We start from the raw sequence: 23,465 nt of genomic DNA on the forward strand, positions 1-23,465 counted from the left end.
GCACAGGGACAAGTAAATGTGACCCACAAAAGTCAAGCTGCAGGTCCAGGGTGATGGCTCGACAGGTAAAGGCACCTGATGCCAAACTTGGTGTCTTGAGTTTGATTCCTGGTACCACATGGTAGAGAGAGAGAATTGACCCCTGAAAGTTGTCCTCTGACATCTACACGCTCACCATCACACACAGAGAGAGAGAGAGACAGAGACAGAGACAGAGAGACAGAGAGACAGACAGAGACAGAGATACACAGAGACACATACAAAGGGACAGAAAAGACACACAGAGATACAGACACAGAGACAAAGAGACATACACAGAAAGAGACACAGAGACAGATTTAGAGATACAGAGAAGAGACACACAGAGAGAGATACAGAGTGAGAGAAAAAGACAGACACAGAGACACACAGAAAGAGACAGAGACACAGAGAGACACAAATACACACAGATAGACAGAGTCAGGGAGACAGAGACACACACACACACACACACACACACAGAGACAGAACACAGACAGGGACACACAAAGAGATACAGAGCGAAAGAGACAGACACAGACAGAGAGACACACAGAGAGACAGAGACACACAGAGACACATAGAGACACATACGCAGACAGAGTCAGGGAGACAGAGGCACAGAGTCACTCACACACACACATGTACACACACGGAGAGAGAGAGAGAGAGAGAGAGAGAGAGAGAGAGAGAGAGAGAGAGAGAGAGAGAATATAATTAAATTAACTCTTGGATATAACTGAGCCTGATTGTCCTTACCTGTAACCCCAGCCCTTGAAAGACTCAGGGAGGAGCTTGCTGAGTTGGAGGGCATCCTGGGCTACACAGAGTGAGAGCCTGTCTTAATCACTACAAAGCCTTCTGGACAGCAGCAGGAGTCTTGGAAGGGAGCAACACCCCTGCTGTTTGGAAATCCCACCCAGGGAACAGAACTGGAAGAGTGCCAGGGGAGCTCTTATTTAATGAGGAGCTGACAGAAACTGGCGTAAGGCAGTGGCCACTGGCCATAGCACCACAGGGGTACTGACTTATTAAATGTGGGGGCAAATGGAGAAGTCAATGGTTCGAACTCTGAGCTATGAGGACGGGGAAGGGGGTTGTATTAGTGACCTCTGTGTCACTGTGACACTGACACAAGCAACTGAAGGGAGGAAAGACTTCTTCCGGCTTAGGTCTCAGAGGACTCTCACTCCATCATGATGCGGGCGGCATGGGGAAGTAGGGCCATCGGAGGCTGTCTACGTCTGGGAGGACAGCAAGCAGAGAGCATAGAGTGACTCTCTTCTCAGGAGGCTCAATGAGGGGACAGTCTAGACACAAACCATTCTAGAGAGAGTTACAAGGATATAAAGAACGGTGATCCCAGTGGACGTCCCAGGCTTGGGATGAGGGATATAGAAGTGGAAGCAAACTCCGTGGAGTCTAGAACCTCAAATGTCTTGTCTGGGAGAAGCTCAGTTAACATAACAGTCACTCAGCACTTAGGGTTTCGTTGGGAATGAAGTAATGTGGGTGGCCTCAGGGTAGACAGTAAATGCTCAATAAACACCTCAGACACTAGTAATGACGGTGCTTGCAACTGTGCCAAGCTCGAGCTCCGCTTAGGAAGCTACATCAGGGGCTATGATCCTCTCCATAGGCCCATGTGGGGGGATGAAGTTCACCTGTGAGAAAGTAGCAGAGCCGAGTTCATCCCACAGTCCGTGTTCCTTAACTGCCTCACCACACCTGCTGCCCCAGAGACCTAGAACTTGAACTCAAGGTGGGGGGAGGGATAAATGGAGGGAGGGAGGGAGGGAGGGGCAGGAGCAGTGGGCAGGTGTGAGCAGTTTTATTTGGAAATATGTCTCCGTGACTCAATCTGGAGGGAGGGGCGTGTGATCTTTTTTTATTTTTTTTAAGAAAAATTTATGTTCCGGGTACAGCATTCTGCCTGCATATGTGCCCGAAGGCCAGAAGAGGGCACCAGATCCCATGACAGATGGTTGGGAGCCACCATGTGGTTGCAGGGAATTGAACTCAGGACCTCTGGAAGAGCAGACAGTGCTCTGAGCCATCTCTCCAGCCTAAGGGGCGTCTTGGCCGTTCCTCATCTTTCCCAGCTCTGGCCCCAGTGTTCTTTAGGCTGAAGCACAAAACCATATTCTCAAGTATTAATATCCCGGACAGCCTCCATGGTCTCGGCCTGCTGAGAATGGCAACCTAGTCCGATCCTGGACTGGCTTTTGGTCAGCAGGTGGTAGCACCAGGACTTTACCAGAGGCGGGAGTCACCCACAGGTCTGCTGGGACCAGGTCCGTGGACACAGCATCGGAAGAACAAGGGGGTCTCATCGGAGGCTAATTTTCTGGCGCTGCATCCAGTTTCTCTTCCTGAGAGGCCAAAGCCAGGATGGGAGTCTCGTCCCCACCATTGAGGGACTTCTGTTCGCTGCTGTTGGCCGAGAGGGTTCTGTTGCCTTGGGACCCCCAGCGGGTCAGGCGCTTTAGAGAGGAGTCACGGCGGGCGAGCGGAGGGGCCTGGAAGCCAGTGAAGGAGCTGCTGGTGGTGGGACGCTTATCTGGTGGAGAGAAGAGACGGACAAAGGGGGAAAGTGAGTCGGAATGGGAGAAGAGAGGGTCGTGCCTCGGCCCTGGGAGTCCTTTGACCTTTCAGTTCCACCTCCGTGACCCGGGAGATCTGGCAGCCTCCCTTTCTCCCTCCCAAACCGGGGAAGGTTCACCTCCAGGCTCGATCGGATGCATGAGCCTGTTCATCTGGACGTTCCAGTGTTTCACGTTGGTGCTGGCCTGGCGCAACTTCCTCTGGGCAGCCTGCGGGGCAAGGTAGTGGGAGTGGGTCAGAACTGCCATCCGTGGAGTTCTGCTGTCCCCGTCAGGCTCAGAGGCCCTGAGAATCTGATCACAGCTACCCAGCTCCTCCCTAGGAAGGCTGGGCATGGCCGCGCATGCCTGTCGTGCTAGCCCTTGGGATGTAGACACAAAGGGCGGTCAAGGCCTGTGCTACATAATGAGTTAGAGGCCAGCGCGGGTTGCAGGAGCTCCTGCCCCAAAAAGGGTGGGGGAAGGGAATTTGAGAGTGTTAAGAGCACTTGCTGATCTTTGCACAGGACCCAGGTTTGGTTCCCAGCACTATGGTAACTCCAGTCCCAAGGGGATCCAATGCCTTCTTCCAGCCTCTGAGGAGTCTTGCATGCATGTTGGGCATATATATATATATATATATATATATATATATATATATATATATATATATATATATATCAACAGTCTTCACCATCATCACCACCACCATCATCATCATCAACATCTACCGAGCTGCTAAGATATGCTGAGTGCCTTTACAACCTTATCTAACTTCCTAGACAAAAGTTAACAACAGGGGTTGGGGATTTAGCTCAGTGGTAGAGCGCTTGCCTAGCAAGCGCAAGGCCCTGGGTTCGGTCCCCAGCTTCGAAAAAAAGAAAAAGAAAAAAAAAAAAAGTTAACAACAGTCAGATTTGAAACACGTTCAATGTCCTACCCAGGAACATAGGCTGGGTACCAAAGCACTCAAAGTGCTGTAGGACAAAATTCTCCTGGACCTCACAGGAGAGTCTGCTCCAGCATTCAGAGCCCTAAGCAGGGGTCCGGTGGGTGGGCAGATCCATCCCTTCCCATGTTAACATTTCTGTGTTGTCGTAGGTGGCTGTGAGCTGGGTGCTGGGGGCTAAACCTGGGTCCTCCGTAAGAGTGACAAGTGTTCTTAACCACTGGGCCACCTCTCCAGTATCTGTGTTGTTTCTCCAATGTCTCTGCCAGCCAGACAAATACATACATACATACATACATACATACATACATACATACATACTTTTTAAAAATTTATTTTTAACTGGCCTGCTGGTCGTAGAATGAGTTTCAGGATAGCCAAGGCTTCACGGAGAAGTTCTGTCTCGAAAAACCAAAGGCAAGGGCTGGAGAGATGGCTCAGTGGTTAAGAGCACTGACTGCTTTTCCAGAGGCCCTGAGTTCAAATCCCAGCAACCACATGGTGGCTCACAACCATCTGTAATGGGATCTGATGCCCTCTTCTGGTGTGTCTGAAGACAGCTACAGTGTACTCGCATACATAAAATGAATAAGTCTGGGGGCTGGAGAGATGGCTCAGTGGTTAAGAGCACTGACTGCTCTTCCAGAGGTCCTGAGTTCAATTCCCAGCAACCACATGGTGGCTCACAACCATCTGTAACGGATTCTGGTGTATCTGAAGACAACTACAGTGTTCTCATATACATTAAATAAATAAAATATTTTTTAAAAAAAATGAATAAGTCTAAAAAATTTTTTTAAAAACAATAAAAATAAAAAAATACATAATTAGGCTGGAGAGATGGCTCAGTAGTAAAAACACTGGCTGCTTTTTGAGGACCAGGGTTGGGTTCTCCCACCCACATGGTGGCTTAGAACTGTAACTCCAGACCCAGTCGATCCAACAACTAACACCTTCTGGCCTCTGTGTGCACTGTTCGCACGTGGTGCACAGACATTCATGCAGGCAAAGCACACATACACATACATTTTAAAAAGTTTTACAAAAGATTTTTTAAAAACTCCACCAAAACAACGACAATATACCAAACTAGAACCTTTTCTACGGGCATTCAAGCTCTAGGAAGTGTTTGGGGGTGGGGCGGGGAGGGATTCTACCCAGGTTTATAGCATATTGGCAAACCAGCTGCATGAGATTCGGCATTTGCATACTAAATGCCACGCATAAAATACACTGCTTCCTCTCCCGGATGAGAGACTTCAGACAGTTATTAGGCAATTTGTAGGCGATAACACAGCCAGCTGAGGATAATGCGAGTTTGAAGACAGGTCTGGAGGTGGGAGCTATGACATACTGGTTCCCCGATCTTCTACGGGTTCCCCGTCGGAATCTCACCTCCACGTCCTCGTCCGCCCTCTGCCGGTTCTGCCGCACCTCCTCCAGCTGCTGCTGGGCCTGCTGCAGGGAACGGCTCTGCAGCGCCATCTCCTGCTGAAGCTCCTGCTTCTCCTGCTGCGCTCGCTCGATGTAGCGCTCTTGCTCCTCCTTCAGATGCATCAGCTGCTTCAGCTTCTCCTCCTCCTCCTCCAGCAGCCTGCCGGAGTGCACAGGGACGTCTCAGAGCCCAGGAGGGTCCGCGTTGGCGCTGGCAGGAAAGGTTCCCTTGGCTACCGTGCCTACCTGGTCTGGGCGAGGCGCACGGCCTCCTCATCCCGCCTAGCTTTCACCTCCAGTTGCAAAGCTTCCTGCAGCCGCTCCTGCATCTCCTCCAGCTCCGCAATGCGCTGCCGTTGCCGGGCCGCCTCTTCCTTCTTCAGCTCCATCTCAGCCTGCATAGAGGCCCGGGCCTGTGGGGAGCGCCGAGCCGGTCAGTGGGATGCGGGAGAAGAAAGGCAGGCTACTGCCTCTCTCCAACTCCCCAACCCTGGCTCTCTAGTTGGGGTTTCCTGATCTGAGCTGTTCCAGACCCTGAATCTTTAGATTATTCTTGCATTGACTTTAGAAAGGATAATTAGATGCTTGCCGGGGCTGTAGCTCGGCTTGCCTAGTCTGCCCACGGCCCTGTGTTCGCTACCCAGCCTCGCACAAAACAACACCAGTTATAATTACATGTAATTAAACATTATAATATGTTCTATTGCGATAAACCAACATTAAACGAAGGTAATCCCTTCCTAGCTCCTACCCTAACAATTATAATATTATTATGGTGGGTGCCAGGGACGGCAATTATTAAAATAACCCAAAGTTATTGAACTCTTATTTTTTTCCGAGACCAAGTTGCTCTGGGTAGCCCGGGCTGTCCTGGAACTCACTCTGTAGACCAGGCTGACCTTGACCTCAAAGACATTCTCCTGCCTCTCCTCCCGAGTGCTGGGAATAAAAGCGTGTGCCGCCACCACCCAGGTTATTATTATTACTATTAATTATTATTTTATTACTTTATTAAGGTTTTTATTAGGTCGTGTGCATGGGTGTTTTGGCTGCATGTAAGTCTGTGCAGCACATGAGAGCACTACCCAGCGGCAAGAAGAAGGTGCGGGATCCAACGGCTGGCTCTGAGCTCCCAAGTGTGTGTACAGCTCAAGTTGGGTCCTCTGAGAATGCAGCCAGTGGTCCTAACTGCGGGGCTATCACGCGAGACCTACTTTGTTCTTTGAGACAGGATCTCAGGTAGTTCAAGGTGGCCTCAAACTCCCAAAGTAGCAAGGATGACCTTGAACTCTTGCCTTTCCTGCCTCCACACCTGCCTGGCTTTATTAAATTCCTTCTATCTTCCCAGAATCCTCATCCCATCCCCATGAATAGAGTTCTGGTTCCTGATACGGAGAGACTCAGTGCGTGTCTGAGCCCTCACAACTCTTGAGGAGGTGTAATGGGCGCACGTGCCACAGCATGCCTGTGGCGGTCAGAGGACAACCTTGTGGAGCTGGTTCTCTCTGCCCATCTTTTCCGGCTCCAGGAACGGAATTCGGGACTCTTGGTGTGGGTGGCAAGCACCTTTACTTTCTGAGCCAGCTCCAGAATTGATAATTCTCGATTTTAAAGTCAGATGTCTCTGTCCTTCACACGCGTCCCATCTTATGGTTCCCCAGCCTGGTTTTGCTAAAATTTAGTTCAAGTCTAGATTGATTTCATTCCAAATTATTTGCAATCACGAGGTCTTAAGCAGCTTCTTCGGCCCAAGCCCTGCCCTCAGAAAAGAATTCTGAACCAGGTCACATTCTACCAGCGGTTTTCCCTAGCCTCTACCCGGTGTTCCGGCCCCATCCCACCACCCACAACATCCAGGCCTCACTCCAACCTATTCCCCTAAGGGCCCCTCAGGCCCCGCCCACAGCATCTTTCAGCCTCTATCTCCCCTCCATCCTTCAGCCGTTGGGCTCCACCCTATCTAGGCCCCTCCCATAGCATCCTCAAGACCCTAAACTATACCCTGCATCTAAGCTTCGCCAAGTACCTAGGCCCTGCTCCCCGTCCTGTCACTCCCCTGTCACGGACCCCACCCCAACCCGCCCCAGGCCACGCCCCCCGCATTCTCCCGCCCCAGAACACGCCCTCTTCCTAAGCCCCGCCCCGCAACTCGGCCCCGCCCTCTGGACCAGCCTCACCTGCTCCGCCTCCCGCAGCTGACCCTCCAGAGCTTGTTGCAGCTCCCTGTGCTGGCTACGGCGGCGCTCCTCCTCCTCCTGCAGCAGCCGCTCCGCCTGCCGCTGAGCCTCCTGCAGCAGCTCCAGCTCCTGCAGCTTCCTCTCCTTCTCCTCCTGCAGCTGCTGCAGCCGCAGCAGCTCCTCCTCCTTGGCTGCCCGGCGCCTCTCGCGCTGCTCCCGCTGCTCCCGCCGCTTCTGCTTCAGGTCCTTGTGCAGCGACGTCTTCCCCTCTGCCTGTAGCCGGATCGCGGTCTGGATGGCTACGGGTAGAGCGGGACGGAGTCAGCCCGGGCCCAGGCCACCACCGCAAAGGGGCTCCAAGGGTCACTCGGGTGAAACGACCCAGGGCCAGCTAGACTCAGGCCCGTACTCACCGGCCGTCCACTCCTGGCGCTGGCGCGTGTCTGAGGCGCTCATCTCATACGTGCGGCTGGCAGTCTTTACACAAAACATGCAGCGCTTTCCTTCGCGGTCCGGAAGCACCTAGGAGATGTCCCAGGCCAGGTGACTTCGCTGAGAAAGGAGCCACATCTGCCCCAGCAGTGCCCCACCTCCACCTTCTTCCTCCTCCTCCTGGCTGACCATCTTCTCTGGGACCTTTCCCACCCTGCCCTGAGTATGCATGGTCTGCGGTGGATGGGTGCGTGCGAGCCATTTTCATCTCGGTATCTCTCCATAAGGTTTAGTACATAGTACATTTTTGAACCTGTGCCCGGGGCCTCAGCACCTACAACTGCTGGTCTCTTAAATGTTACTCTTCTTCGAAGGTTTGGGGGATACTGATAATACAGTGGTGTGTGCAGACAGTGGTGTGTCTGCACTAGTGTTTTCTGTCTGTCTGTCTCACCGCAGGCATCCTGCATCAGAATGTGCATCTCAGAAGCCCAGGACTGTGTATGAGACCCCCTATCTGGACTGGAGAGATGGCTCAGTGGTTAGAGCACTAACTGCTCTTCCAGAGGTCCTGAGTTCAATTCCCAGCAACCACATGGTGGCTCACAACCATCTGTAAAGAGATCCGATGCCCTCTTCTGGTGTATCTGAAGACAGCTACAGTGTACTTACATATAATAAATGAATAAATCTTAAAAAAAAAAAAAAAAAAAAGAGTGCTTGCTTACTGCCCTTGCAGAGGAACTGGTTTGGCTCCCAGCACCTACGTGGCTGCTCACACACAAAACTAAAGTTTAGGGCAGGTGGGGGGGTGCAGAGCTAAGAGTATTGATAAGGCCTTGCTAGCCACGGGAGTTTAATAATACCCAGCAATTGTGCCAAGAAGGCAAGTTGAAATTGAACAATTGGGGGCTGGAGAAATGGCTCAGAGGCTAAGAGCATTGATTGCTCTTCCAGAGGTCCTGAGTTCAATTCCCAGCAACCACATGGTGGCTCACAACCATCTGTAATGGGATCTGATGTCCTCTTCTGGTGTGTCTGAAGAGAGTGACAGAATACTCACATAAAATAAACAAATGTTAAAAAAGAAAGGAATTGAGCCACTGTGTGTGTGTGTATGTGTGTGTGTGTCTGTCTGTCTTCTATCCATGGATTCAATGGAAGCAGGTTTGGGGCTGATAGCGCAAGCCGTTCCCTAGGGGTAGCAAAAACTACACTCAGCACCCACGCAGGTCATAAGCCCCAGAGGCCATAACCTAAAATGACCATGCTACTAAACGGTCAGGGTATGTACGAAACTGACTCCTAATGACTCATGGGTATTTCCTAGGCTGGGAAGCTTCTGTGGTCAGTAGATGGTGGGCACAGCGTAAGAGACTGCAGAATGCTCGGCCCTAAAGGGGACATAGAAACCACAAACTCCCTCCCAAGGTTCAGGGATCACTTCAGAAGGGGATGAAAAACCTGCAAGAGCCTGAGGCGGCTGGTGACTACAAGGAAACATTGTTTTCTGGACATGGCACGGCAGTTTTGACGGCACACATAAAGCCTGTGCAAACCCAAGCCAGACCCGATCCCAGCAAGGAGAGGGGAGTTGGGCACACTATCCCACCCCAGGCAGCGGTGCTACTGGCAAATTGTTAGTTGCTGGGAGAGGAAGGGTTGGTCTTCTCTAAGAGTGTAGCACTTTGTAAGGTGCAAATTATCTTGAAAGATTTTTTTTTAAAAAAGATACAAAGTATCGACATAGTAGAGCAAGGGGAGGGGTGAACGGAGGAAGAGTTGGGGAATGGGAGGTGAACATGATCAAGAGAAGTTGTATGAAATTCTCAGCTATGAGAAGATCTTGGTTCAGTCCCTAGAGTCCATCTGAAGGTGGGTATGATGTCATTACAGGTGGGCATTATGTCATCACAGGTGGGTATGATGTAATCACAGCTGGGTGTGATGTCATCACAGCTAGGCATGATGGTACGTGCTGCTTTTTTTTTTTTCTTTTCTTTTTTTCGGAGCTGGGGACTGAACCCAGGGCCTTGCGCTTGCTAGGTAAGTGCTCTACCACTGAGCCAAATCTCCAACCCCGTAGTACGTGCTTTTATACTAGCACTGAAAAAGTGGACACAGGCAGATGCCAGAGATTGATGGCCACCAGCCTGTCTTACAAGGCAAGATCCACGCCAGTCTCAAAAACAAACAGGTTGCGAGAGGCGGGCGGTAGTTCGGTTGGAAAGTGCTTGCGGTGTAAGCATGCGTACCTGAGTCCTAACCCAGCATCAAGGAAAACAGCCAGGCAGGATGAGACATGTTACAATTCCAGTGCTGGGAGGCAGAGAGAAGAGAGTGCCAGGGTTTTGCTGGCGACCAGCCTATCTAAGTCAGTGAACTGGGTCCTAGTGTGAGAGGCTCTCTCTCAAAAAGTAAGGCGAATGGCCCCTGAGGATGACTGGAACACAGACACACTCATGCACACATGTGCATACATGCGCATGCACACACACACACACACACACACACACACAGAGAGAGAGAGAGAGAGAGAGAGAGAGGAACAAACCAAAGCAGTTACCTCCTGAGGATTGACACCCTAGTTTAAACTTCGATTTCCATATATATGTGTATGTACACCTACGGGAACATGTACACACACACACACACACACAAACGATCCCAGCGTTTAAGAGGTAGAAGCAAGAAGAGCGTTGGGAATCGAAGGTCAACGTTGACTATATAGTTCAATGCCACACTAAGAAACCCCGTGTCAAAGGGAAAGGGGAACGGGAAGATTGGCCGCAAAGTGTAGGTCTGAGTCAGGCCCTCGGAAGTCTCTGTTGAAGTCTAGTAATCCACCGGTGGCTTCTGCATCTGCTGGGTGGTTTTAGGATTCTAAGTGCTGACACTGGACTGGTACGGTGAAACACCAGTCTTATCATTCAGGAAACACTGCGTTTGACCCCTTACACTACAAAAGGAAACGGTGCCCACCGTTGATGAGCGTGGCCTTGGGGCAGCCAGGTGGGTGTGAGACGCATTAACCTACTCTAAGCGGAAACCTCTGCCCACCAGTCTTTTTTTTTTTTTTTTTTTTTTTTTTTTTCCGGAGCTGGGGACTGAACCCAGGGCCTTGCACTTGCGAGGCAAGCGCTCTACCACTGAGCTAAATCCCCAACCCCTCTGCCCACCAGTCTTGTTCCCAATACCGGTCCGCACTCTGCGTCCTCACCTCCACACAGCAATGCGCATCCAGGGGGATGGTGCCTCGTTTCTCCTTGCATTCCTCACTCCCAAAGTAGCAGAGGCAGCTGGGTTGCAGCTGGAACCAGCGCTCGGTCCAGTTCCTCCTCAGGTGCCCTCGTTTCCACAGATAGCCCTGCGGACAGAGGTGAGGCGGTGAGAGGCCTCCGGGGTCTCCATCACCCCGCCGGCTCCCTAGGGTCCCCTCCGGGGCTCCTGGCTTGCCGGACCTGTTTCAGGACGTCTTGGATGAGCTCCTGGTAGACTTCTTGGATGGCCATGCTGAGGGAGTCCTGCCCCACACCCCGCAGGCAGCGGCCTGAGTTGAAGAGCTCCAGAAATTGCCAGACGCTGAGCCCCCCGGAGGTCTGGGCTGATTGGGCGTCCTGGGCCAGGAGTTCCTCCAGCTCCCCGAGGCCCATCTCTAAGCTCAAGCTCCCAAGGAGCTTCTTCAGCAGATACTCAACCTGGAAGAGAGAGGGAGGCCAGGTGACCTCAGCAGACTCCAGGGCAAGGGACAAGGGCATGGGGAGGAAACCAGGAGAGAGGTTTTTCTTTTTCTTTTCTTTTTTAAAAAATATGCACTTCTTCTTCTTCTTCTTCTTCTTATTATTATTATTATTATTATTATTATTATTATTATTATATTTTATTTATTATATGAGTACACTGTCTTACTGTCTTCAGACACACCAGAAGAGAGCATCGGATCTCATTACAGATGGTTGTGAGCCACCATGTGGTTGCTGGGAATTGAACTCAGGACCTCTGGAAGAGCAGTCAGTGCTCTTAACCGCTGAGCCATCTCTCCAGCCTGAGAGAGGTTTTTTCCAGGGGTCCCACAGCCCAGACATCCTCTGTCTTCCCTGTCCTAAGACCACCTCCTCTCTGCTATAAACTAAAAGTAGGGTCATGGTGAGCTTGGTGGTACATGCCCTGCACTTGCTTGGGACACAGAGGCAGGCAGACCCCTGTGAGGGTTTTCTGTGAGGTTTTCTTTTGGGTTTTTCAAGACAAGATTTCTCTGCCTAGCTGCTCTGGCTATCCTGGAACTCGCTCTGTAGACTAGGCTGGCCTCAAACTCGGAGATCTATTTGCCTCTGCCTCCCAAGTGCTGGGATTAGAGGTGTATGCCTTCATGGCCTGGTCTAGATCTCTGTAAGTTTGAGGCAAGTGTGTTCTATATAGTATGGCCTGGTATAAAGAAATAGATAGATAGATGATAGATAGATAGATAGATAGATAGATAGATAGATAGATAGATAGATAGATAGAGAATTGGGTCAGGTGGGACTTGAGAGGCCAGGCAGAGTGGCAAATCACCACATCAGACATAGTATAAGAACTCTCCTACCTGGCCAGGGTGGTGGTGGTGCACACCTTTAATCCCAGCATCCAAGAGGCAGAGGTAGGTGGAAGGTGGATCTCTGTGAGTTTGAGGCCAGCCTGCTCTACAGAGTGAGTTTCAGGACAGCCAGGGCTACACAGAGAAACTGGTCTTGTAAGAGCAAAAAGAAAAAACCCTTCTACCCGATGCAGTCAACTTTGCGTATGAGGAAAACTAAGGAGCCATGTGGGAAGTGACTTTCCTTCAAGTCCCACAGCACACAGGAGGCAGCCAGGACTCCATTTGGATTTCTGATTCCAAAGCCAATCTCCAACCCTTGAGAGCCTTCCCTTGTGGGAGATCAATGGGACCAGGGTTGGGGGTAAGCAGGGCAGGCACAGGAAACCCATGGTAGACGAACAGGAAGTGGTGGTTGGGGTACATCCTGCTTCAGTTCGTTCTCACGGCGGCATGGACCTTTCTACTCGCTGAGGGACTGCTCTGCCTCAACTGGCAAGAACATGCTGAGAGTGTCCACACTGGCCCCAGCAACTTGGGAAACTCTCTTTACGGATGACACTCTGGGGGGACCACTGGGGGTTTAGTAGAAAGTATTCGTTCAGATCTCCTATTTCCCCCAGAACTAAGGAAGCAGAGCCCAGGCTCCTGGCCTCTTCCCCCAGCATGCTTTGTATCGTTGGAGTCTGTTTGGCTCTCCAGTTTTAAAAAAAAAATAAAGGAAACCTCTGGGGCCAAAGCCAGACTTGCTTGCCCACCTTGAGTAACTAGGGAGTTACTTACTGTCTGCACACTACTTCCCTTTCCCTGAACAAAGGACTTTTCTAGAGTACCCGTGGGCCTAACCCTGCTGTTCCATCGAATCCCGCTGCGGGATCTGAATGGTCTTTAAAAGCTTAGCAGTGTGCCGGGCCTTTATGCTGCCATAGAATGTAAACGTCTGTGGCTCGTTTTCTTCCTTCAAGAACTTGGCGGAGTCCCCCGATGGGAAATGGGTTAATGGTAAAGTTAGGGGATCTGCGAATGCCCAAAGGTACTCTGTCTTCCTCTAAGGCTTTGCCAGGGGTTGGGCCCCCAGTGACTCCACCCTCTGGCTCTGACGTCACCCTTACCTCATCCGGAACCATGATCAGCGGGTACTTGTCCTCAGACAGGAAGTTGAAGAGGCACCAGAGACGGAAAGCGTCCTGATTGGAGAGCAGGCTGTTTCCGTTGCCTTCAACTCGGTAGTTCTTCTTGGCCGTCAGTGTCCAGCACAACTCATCAAAGTGCTCCTTAACGAAAGCCCCCTCCTCCACCTGCCGTGAGGCATGCGAGTCAGCCAGCTTCCTCATCCTCGTGTGCTCTCAGATGAAGCTCCAGCCTGGCGTCTTGAGTTCGTCTACAGACACCGCCCCCCCACTTCCCCGTCCTGCCAAACCCAAGGCTGAACTCAAGTTGGCTCAGACGCTCCAGTGCTTCCCACCTTCACACCCTAGCTTCTGTGGCAAGAATGAAACTAATTTCTCAGCCCATGGGAGAGAGGAAGGGAAGCCCAGGGGATGAGAACCTGCGAAGACAGGAACAGCCGAGAAGAGTAGGGTGGAAGTTAGTGTGGGCTTAGGCAGGGAGACATAGGGAGCTTAAGAGAGAGGACAGACAATAGAGGGGAGGTGGCTGCAGTGGTGATTGGAGATTGAGGGGCAGGAACAGACAGCATAGACAGAAATGCGAGTTTCCTGGGGGAGTGGAGTGTTTGGGTAGAAGGCAGGGTATTAGGGTGCTGGGGGAGGGGCGCTCCCCCGCGAGCTCCTCACCTTGTCTAGGATGTACTTGTTGAGGTAGGGCATGTATCCTTGACTGGACACGGGGCCGTCGTCGTCATCCCGGAAGTGTTCCTCCAGGGCCACGGGGTCATGAGGGATGTGAAGGACCGTGTACAGGTTGTGGGACAGCACCTTGGACAGAGCGACAGGTTGCTTTTCTGCATCCCAATCCGACTTTGGCCAGAAGACCGAGTCCACCTGGTCTGCTCACTGGCCCATGCCCTGCCTTGGCTGAGTTCTCTGTGAGCAGCATCCTACTCAACACACACAAGCAGACTCTTGTGTCCCTCGTTCACATCACTGCCGTAGCAACCATCCCTGTCCGTCCCCAGGTGACAGAGGAGAAACTCTGAGGGCCCACTCGGCTGGCAGAACTGGGATTCAGACCCGGGAGGACACTTCCCCATTATTTTGTTGTTATTTTGTTACACATTGAGAGCCCAGGAGCTGGGTTTCAGACCACAGAGGACTCTTCCTGGTTATTTTGATACACTTCAGGAGCCCAGACGTGGTGAGATTTCAGAGCCCAAGGTCTGGTCACGAACGAGGGCTAGGCTATCTATCTGCAGGGAGTAAGTGGGCCATTCTGGGGCAGGACCCTTGACTTCGTCACTTTTTTTTTTTTTTTTTTTTTTTTTTTTTTTTTTTCCCGAGCTGGGGACCAACCCAGGGCCTTGCGCTTCCTAGGCAAGCGCTCTACCACTGAGCTAAATCCCAACCCCAAAAAAAAGAAACAATCATTTTTTTTTTTTTTTTTTCGAGCTGGGGACCCAACCCAGGGCCTTGCTTCCCTAGGCAAGAGCTCTACCACTGAGCTAAATCCCCAACCCGACTTCGTCACTTTTAACCAAAGACTCAATATTTAGGGTGCCATGTGCATGTAGGCAAGTGTGATGTGAGGAGGGGCCCCCTGAACAGGGAAGCGAGCTAAAGAAGGTTCAGAAAATGCCCGTGAGAAATGGTCAGTGAGAAATGGTCCCCCATGAGATGGAGAAAAGGGAGGAAAGGTAGCAGAGTGGCAGTGATGGCGTGTGGGGTGGGGTGGGTAATGGCTAAGGAGATTGGTGATGCTAAGACAAAGGGCTGATTTGAACTAGAAGATTTGGTTAAAAAAAGAGGGGGAAGGGGTTTTGGGGGAAATTCTGTTACAATGCTTAATCACCGACAGTGTGGTTAAAATAATGTTAAAATTAATAGTCACTTATTGGGTGGGGAATGGTAGAGCATGCCTTTGGTCCCTGCACTCAGAAGGCAGAGGCAGGAGGTCTCTGTGAGTTCCAGGCCATTCTGGTCTACATAGAGAGTTCCAGGCCAGCCATGGATACACAGTGAGAGACCCTGTCTGAAAGAAGAGGCTGCCATGGCTCCCCAGGTACCAGCCACTGCATAAAATGACCTAAAATTTCTTATTACATTTATTCATCAGGCTTAAGCCAAGCTGTAGATGCAGAGGTCGGAGGACAACTTGAAGGACCCAGTTTGTTTTTTTTTTCCTTCCACCATGTCAGGCTCGTCAGTAAACACCTTTACACACTGGGTTGTCCTTCCAGCCCAAATTGCTGTTTTAATTAAAGAAAAAGAATGTAAAGGCATCACAAGCATGGTGAGCAGACATGTAGTGAGCAGACATGCGGTCCTGGCATTTTGGGAGGAGGAAGGAAGGATCAGGAATTGGAGGCTAGCCTAGGCTACATGAGACTCTCAAAAAACCAAATAAATAATTTGTGTGTGGTGTGTGTGTGTGTGCATGTGCATGTGTGTGTGCATGTGTGTGTGTGCATGTGCATATGTATGTGTGAGTGTGTGTGTGTGTGTACTATGCTAAGGGATGATGCCAGTACCTTGCTAATGCTAGGCGAAGTGTTCTACCACTGAGCTGTTCTCCCAGCCCCATTCCTGGAATTCTGGCTGTGAGAGCCAGTAAATACCCTTTCCCTTAAACCCTCTGCGTTTCTCCTTATGACTTAGATTCAGGAAAGTTCTGGCTAATTTATCTGTGGTCCATCTAAGGGGTGTTGTTAGCTCAAGGTTCAGCATTTAAAAGTCCAGTGACTGCTTCAATAATACAGTGCAGGACACCCCCAGTCTTTTTTATTTTTATTATTATCTTTTGTTTCGTTTTTGAAATGGGGTTTCCTTCTGTAGCCCTGGCTGTCCTGGAACTCTGTAGACCAGGCTGGCCTCGAACACACAAAGATCTGGAGCCTCTGCCTCTCCAGAGTGCTGGGTTCAAAGGGCATCACAGACTGTTTAAAATGACGGTATGGGGGCTGGGGAGATGGCTCAGCAGTTAAGAGCACTGACTGCTCTCCCAGAGGTCCTGAGTTCAATTCCCAGCAACCCCATGGTGGCTCACAACCATCTGTAATGGGACCTGATGCCCTCTTCTGGTGTCTGAAGATAGCTATAATGTACTCATATACATAAAATAAATAAATCTTTAAAAAAAAGAAAAAGAAAAAGAAAATGACGGTATGGGGGTTGGGGACTTAGCTCAGTGGTAGAGGGCTTGCCTAGCAAGCGCAAGGCCCTGAGTTCGGTCCCCAGCTCTGAAAAAAAAATAAAAAATAAAAATAAAATAAAATGATGGTATGCACCTGAGAGTCCCGTCTGCTGTGTCTCTTCTCAAAGCACCTACTTGAGGATGCTTCCTGGAAAGCCCCAGCCAAATGGCTACCCTCTAGTAAGGACGGGGGGCATGGGAAGGCATGTGTGGTCTTGGATAAACCCCTTCACGCTCTGAGCCTTGGTTTTGCTTTCAATAAAATGGGCTGTAGCTGCTGTGGACTGTGAGATGTGCAGGCTCGGGTCTGCACGCAGGGAATGTGACTGTCTAGTGCGGAAAGTGGGTTTGTTGTTGTTTTTTAAAATCTATTTGTTAAAGATGCAAAAGACAGTAACAGCAAACACTAAGGAAATGGGAGCTTTAATAACCTACCACCAGCATTGAGTTAGTTTTAGATATAGTTGTGCATATAACTTTAAAACTATATGAATAGGGGGTTGGGGATTTAGCTCAGTGGTAGAGTGCTTGCCTAGGAAGCGCAAGGCCCTGGGTTCGATCTCCAGCTCCAAAAAAAGAAAAAAAAAACACTATATGAATAGATAATAATATATAAGTATATGTATATTGCATTGCCAAGGCTGGCCTTAAACTCACAATTAACCAAATATCACCTTGAATCAACGTCCTCCTGTCTCCACATCCCAAAGCTGAGAATACAGAAGTAGGTCACCATCACTGGCTACATTAGACATCTTCATAGTGTTCAGGAATCTCTCATTTTAAAATCGGGTGTGGGCAGCAGAGATGGCGCAGGTTAAGAGCACTTGCTGCTCTTCCACAGGACCTTAAGCTCAGTTCCTGACGTCTACATCAGGTGGCTCACAGCTGCCTGTAACTCAGGACATCTGAGGGGCTGGAAAGATGGCTCAGTGGTTAGAGCACTGACTGCTCTCCCAGAGGTCCTGAGTTCAATTCCCGGCAACCACATGGTGGCTCACGACCATCTGTAATGGGATCTGATGCCCTCTTCTGGTGTGTCTGAAGACAGCTACATTGTACTCATAAAATAAGCAAGTCATATACATACAAACATACATACATACATACATACATATATATGTCTTTAAAATTGGATGTGACCTTTGACCCAGAATTTCTTTTATTTTTTTTTCATTTTATGAAGGTTCATCTGACTTTTAATTATGTGATGTGTGTGCCTGTGCCTATCTACGTGTGGGTATGTGCGGATAACTGTGGGTCCCCTCAGAGGCCGGAGAAGGACATCAGTTTCCCTAGAGCTGGAGTTATACAGGCTGTGGTTGGCTGCCAACCTCGGCTGGGTCTTCAAGAGAATATGAACTCTTAACTACTTAGTTATTCCTAGGTCTTAAATACCCCTTTAAATAAAAATAACCTAGACGATGGAAACCTTATTTTAAGTATATGGGTATTTTTTTTGCCTGCATATCTGGCTGTGCACCGTGTGTATGCAGTGCCTGCACAGGCCAGCAGAGGGCGTCAGATCGTCTGGAACTGCAGTTACAGACAGTTGTGAGCCCGTCCTGGGTCGGGTCGTCTGCAAGAGCAGTTGGTGCTTCAAGAGCCATTCCTATGGTGTGTTTGTTTTAACATTAATTTATTTGCGGGGGGGGGGAGGAGGAGCGTAAACACCTCACAGCTCTTAGAAGTCACTCAGGCGGCAGACACAGATTCAGGGAGGACATCCACCGAGCTCTGGGGGAAGGGTTTGGCTTAGAAGTTCCGAATGGGTGACACCCCGGAACTCGCAAACGGGACAGCGCAAGATCATTTCATAGCACAACTTAATGACCAGGCAGAGTAATGATAGCTGTGAAGGGTACACTTTGTTGTCTAAATCTATTATTTTAACAGCTCGTGTGTGGTGCTCAGAGGACAACCTATGGGGAGTCAGTTCTCTCCTTGCAACAGGAGGGATGCCCTGGATCAAACTGGCGATGTGAGGCTTGGCAGCAGGCGCGTTGACCTGCTGAGTTCTTCCAGCCCGTCTGTTGTTTAGCCCTGGAATAAGCATTGTCTTTATGACAGAAAAAAATGGGGGAGGGGCATTTAAGACAGGGTGCCACTCCGTAGCCTCCCCGTCCTACCTCACTCAGTGTTCTGGTGCTGGGATCAAAGGTCAATATCATCTTGCTTCTTTATAGAACTGGAGTTACGAGGAGGAAGTTGTAAGTCACCATGTGGGTCCTCAGCTCTTAACCACTGAGCCATCTCTCCAACCCATTCCTGTTCCGTTTCTAGAGACAGGCTCTCAGCTAGTCTGGGCTGGTCTCAAACCCATCCCGCATGACCTCGAACTCCTGATCCTCTTGTCTCTCCCACCAAAACGTGTTCTCTAGCATGGCCAGCTTAGGCAGTGCTCGACTAACCCAACCCTGGGCCCCGTGCACACTTGCACAAGGCCTCCGTCCACTAAGCTGCGTCTCCAGGCCTGTTCCCTTCCTCGGATGTTCACTTGTATCCACCTACACATCCCGGTTTCCTCATCTGCACCCTACATAACTGACTCCGCAGAGCCCAGGGCTGGGGCTGTCAGTCGTCTGGATGAGGAGGTGGGACTTGAGGCTCTAGACGCTTGGGGCCCTCTGCACAGAGAGGCTGACCTCAGACTGCGAGACTTTCCTACGCCTGAAAGTGGGGTGAGGGGCGGGACCGGGCAGGAAAGGAAAGAGCAGGGGTGGGGCAGGAGCTCACTGCAGATCTCAATCAGCACCCCGGGGGCCAGGAGGTAGGGACTCATTATCTGAGCTTCTCAGGTAAAGAAATGGAGGCTTGGGAGGAAGTGAGGTGCCCAGGGTCTAACTTCAAGGTCCCCCATGTTGGTCTCCACGGGAGCAGGTGAAACTGAAAGACCTACCCCTCCCTGACTCACAGTTTCCAGGGGGTAGGGTCTGGGTGTCTGCATTTTCTATGTGCTGTCATCTGGAGTCCCTCAGTCCCTGACCTCAGAGTGGACAGCCCTGTGCCTATAAGGTTCCTCTGTAGGTGTGGGATGAAGCCCTTCTCCCTGGGGACCCAGGAAATTGGCTGTTGTGTCTACACTGACCATGAGAATGGAAGGTCTGGCTCTACAGTACCCAGCCTTCAGATCCTGGACCCCTGTCCGGGGAGGTGGGGGGAGGGGCGCACACAAAGCTGGAACCCCACAAAAGCAACAGGCAGTGACCTCGAAAAGCAAAAGCAATCCCTTCCCTAAACAGACTACTCTGTCAATTTTTCCTTATTGGTTTGGTTTTTCTTTCTTTCTTTCTTTCTTTCTTTCTTTCTTTCTTTCTTTCTTTTTTTTTTTTTTTTTTTGGATAGGATCTTACACTGTAGCCCAGACTGTCCTCAACTTCTCAGCAATCCTCCTACCTCAGCCCCCACCCCATCCCCGGTACTAGTGGTGGGGATCACAGGTGTGACTTCTACATAGGTTCCAAGACATTCTCTTAGAGGATACAGCCAGGCATGGTGACATAGGCCATTAGCACCTGGAAGACGCAGAAGTGTGAGTTTGAGGCTAGCCTGGGCTACACTGAGTGCTGGGATTAAAGGCAAGGTACTGTGGCAAGACCTCCCAGTCTGAGTCCACCAGGGCAGGACAGTTCTTCTCACTGGTCCCTTTCCACCGTTCACACCAAGCTAGGCAAAAGTCGAACTTTCTAAAGCAATGAAACGCAGTACAGACCTGCAGGAGGAAGGTGCTTGTCCTGATCCAGCTAACTGAGCTCAATGTCTGGGATCCTACCTGGTGGAAGGAGAGAACTGGCTTCCTAAGCTGTCCTCTGACCTTTACATGTACACTGCAGTCATCACACACACACACACACACACACACACACACACACACACACACACACACACACACACACGTAAATGCAATAACATGTAAATAAGAAGAGTGCTGGGCAGCCTCGGATAAAACAATCAGAACAGAGCAAACAAAACCAAAAAAGCAAATAAGACTTCATGGAAGAAAAGCGCGTTTCTCCCGCCCTCCACCTCCTACCCCCAGAAAAAAAACCAAACCACTCTCCATCCTCTGGGTTTGTTTGCATCTTGATTTTTTTTTCTTTTTTTTGAGACAATCCCTGGGGTGTCCTGCTTCAGCCTTAAGGACTGGGATGGCAGGTGTGACCCCACATACAGCCCCTTGGGCTTTTCTCAACCCTTTCCTCTCTTCCTCTGGCCTCAGCAGGAAGCACCAGGCTAGCCAAGGCAGCCCTCCATGAGCACTTGGAGGGGAGAAGAGGCGATTCAGACATAGCCTGATCTGGGGTTGGGACGGGGGAGAGGGTTTTCTACAGTTTCCTACCTGTCCGAAGCAGAGAGTACCAAGGCTAGGACCATCTAAACCCAAGCCCTCCCCTCATCTCTACAGGAGACAGGGTGTACCCCGCTGGTGTATCTCTCTGTCCTTTGCTTCTTCCTCTGCCTTCTGACCACTTCTCCATTACTCTTCTCTGCCTCTCCCCACCTCCAACAGTGTTATTACTTCCCTCCCAGCCCAGCATCCACCACAGAGGGCCCCCAGGAGAGAAACCCTTCCCTCACATGCAGGGGCCTTGGCATTTCTGCCTCACCTCCACGTGGCCCCAAACTCTCTGTTTGAGAGTGGACAAGTTTCCTGTGGGGCAGGTGTGACATTTACTGTTAGTCCTGTACGGTCAGAGATGTCACTGTGACTGGGCTGTACTCGAGCTGGGAGGTGCGCAGTGAGCACTCTTAGAGAATCTTCCCCAGAAATGCTCAACCTGTGGCTGCCGGGGGAGTGGGGGGTGGGGTGGGAATGGGGCCAGTCAGAAGCTAACCCAGAGGCGAGGGGTGGGGGATGGGGGGGGGGGGTGGGGGGGTGGGGAATGGGGGTGGGGGGGACTCTAGTTGGGAGGCCTTCCTGACTGATAACACCAAAAATTAGAACTGCCTGAGGGCTGTACCCTCTGCACATAGGTCACAGGGAGAGCCTAGAGAGGGGTCAGAAGTCACAGAGATGGAACACAGTGTCCAAGAAGCCATGTGGTGGGGTACTAAAGAGACAGAGTCAGGGGGAAGGTGAATGGGGTCACAGTTTCTACAGGAGTGGTATCTGGACGATCTAGTTTTCTTTCATGGGCAGAACTCAACCAGGCGGGATGAGGGGGGACTTACATGGGAAGGGCTAACCTGCCTCTCTAGGGAACCAGAGGTGGTATTGGACTCTCTCCTTCCTGGGGAAGTAGAACATCAGTCGTTAGATGCTCCCAAATCCAGCTAAGGGGGGGGAAGGTGGGGACATAACTAACTGGAGCATCTGAGTTCTTAGGACCCAACTTCAGCAATATCGGGGTTGAGATGGAGGTGGGCCTGGCCTATTCTGTCCCGTTTGCCTCCCAGGCTTCCTGTCTTGGTTGTGAACAGTGGAAGTTGTAAATAGCCCCACTCTTCTGAGGGGAGAGTGGGAGGGAGACACAGCCTCGCGTGGAGCATTAGATGAAGTATTTACAGAGACTGACTGGACCCCTAGCAGGGTCAGAGAGTTGAGGCTGCTTTTACACTGGGCTCCGGGTCTCCCTGGCTCCTGCAGACTCCAGACCTCTGGTGTCTCCCCCTACATCCCCTACCCCAACCCCAACCCCCTGGGAAAAGGACACCTACCCAGGAAGGAGAGAGAGCTGTCCAGGCCTAATGGTTTTAAGATGATAGGAGTGGTACAGTGGCAGGGGGTGCGGGGGGGGGGGTGAGTTGGGATGGGGGTGGTCACTGAAGAAGGAGTTTTCTCAGGCCTGGCTTCCCCTGCTACCCTCAGCCTGAGGTCTCAAGGCATAAGATAAACACCCCAACCTGTTGTGTTCCTGTGCTGACAGGCAGAGCAGGACGGTGAGCCGTGAGCCACAAACACTGTGGAGCCTTGGCCATGACCCCTTAGCTGGCCCACATTAGCCCTCGCTTTGCAAATGGAGGAGGCTCTCGGCTCCAAAGGGAGTAACTGGCAAGCACTAACTAACTGTCTTTCTTCAAAGCCATGAGGAAGCCACAGGGAGGAGCGGGGGTACGTGCCCAAGCATGACGCTGGGGAACCCACAAGGAGCCTAGGAGGGGGCCTGGCTACTGAAGAAACTCAGAACTTCGCGATGCCACCTCCACTGTCTAGTCAGGGTACTTGGTTCTGGACAGTGGGTTCTGGTGACACAAACCTGGGGCCTCTGGGAAGCATCCACTGAGCTCCGCTGGTTTTGTCACTCCGCGTCAGACTCCACCCAGGGCCAGGGCTGCTGGATGGTAAGGTGTCTGCCGGTAGCAAGGGCTTCCGTGGCTGACTCCCAGGGGTGGGAACTGGTGTGGTGAGTCAGCCTCCCCTGAGCCCCAAGGATGCCCCCTCACCTTGAGTTGAGACTTGGAGACCTTGCCGCTTTTCTCCACGTCCAGTGCAGTGAAGGCGTACCAGATGGATTTGAGCAGCTCCTTGCGCAGGGCCATGGCTGAGGTGCCCGCCCCGGCCCAGGGGCGGCTCTGACACCAAGATCCGGTTTCAGGAAATGCAAACGGCTGCAGACCGCAGAGAGAGGCCCTGGCGCGCTGCAGAGCGAGAGCTCCACCTGCCTGCTCCCTCTTGCTTCCAGCGCCTGGCCAGTTGTTCTAGCCACACTCCGCTTCTCACTCCTTGCAAGGGACCAGGGCTATCCTTCCCCGAGATAGAGCCCCTCCTTGGCTGGGCCTGGCTCCCTCAGACTTTAGAAGTCTGCTTGTCCCAGTACCTTTCAAGGCTCCCGGTGTTAGCTCTAGAGGAGGGGGCTTGACAGTGAGGCTCAACCTCAGAGGTCCTGGCAGGGGCAAGCCAGGGACAGCCTCCACTTCCTCAGATGTGATGCCCACATAGATCATGGTGGCCATTAAATTTCAATGAAGCTTTGTGGAGGCTAATTCTGGAGCATGCATGCACGCGCGCATACACACACACACACACACACACACACACACACACACAC

The 23,465-nt window shown here is 51.2% G+C and overlaps 1 protein-coding gene across 1 annotated transcript; it reads right to left on the bottom strand.

The window, feature by feature from the left end:
• Window positions 1-1,909: 1,909 nt before the first annotated feature.
• On the bottom strand, window positions 1,910-22,968 carry Def6 (DEF6 guanine nucleotide exchange factor). Its single transcript, XM_032888535.1, has 11 exons — window positions 22,861-22,968; window positions 13,965-14,105; window positions 13,281-13,466; window positions 11,054-11,290; window positions 10,813-10,959; window positions 7,574-7,682; window positions 7,161-7,459; window positions 5,230-5,396; window positions 4,945-5,143; window positions 2,741-2,831; window positions 1,910-2,578 (listed from the first exon to the last, which is right to left on the bottom strand). The coding sequence occupies exons 1-11, from the start codon at window positions 22,954-22,956 to the stop codon at window positions 2,358-2,360; spliced, it is 1,893 nt and encodes a 630-aa protein (XP_032744426.1). The 5' UTR covers window positions 22,957-22,968; the 3' UTR covers window positions 1,910-2,357.
• Between the last annotated feature and the right edge of the window lie 497 nt (window positions 22,969-23,465).

Source organism: Rattus rattus, chromosome 18 (genome assembly GCF_011064425.1).
Source record: "Rattus rattus isolate New Zealand chromosome 18, Rrattus_CSIRO_v1, whole genome shotgun sequence".
Lineage (NCBI taxonomy): Eukaryota > Metazoa > Chordata > Mammalia > Rodentia > Muridae > Rattus > Rattus rattus.

Bases quoted from the DNA above. Each gene is read 5' to 3' on its own strand.
- Def6 (XM_032888535.1), bottom strand. From the start codon at position 22,956: ATGGCCCTGCGCAAGGAGCTGCTCAAATCCATCTGGTACGCCTTCACT. The intron at 7,683-10,812 runs GTGAGGACGCAG...GACATCTCCTAG, and splicing joins ATGCGCATTGCTGTGTGGAG to GTGCTTCCGGACCGCGAAGG. The intron at 5,144-5,229 runs GTAGGCACGGTA...GCACTCCGGCAG, and splicing joins GTGCGCCTCGCCCAGACCAG to GCTGCTGGAGGAGGAGGAGG.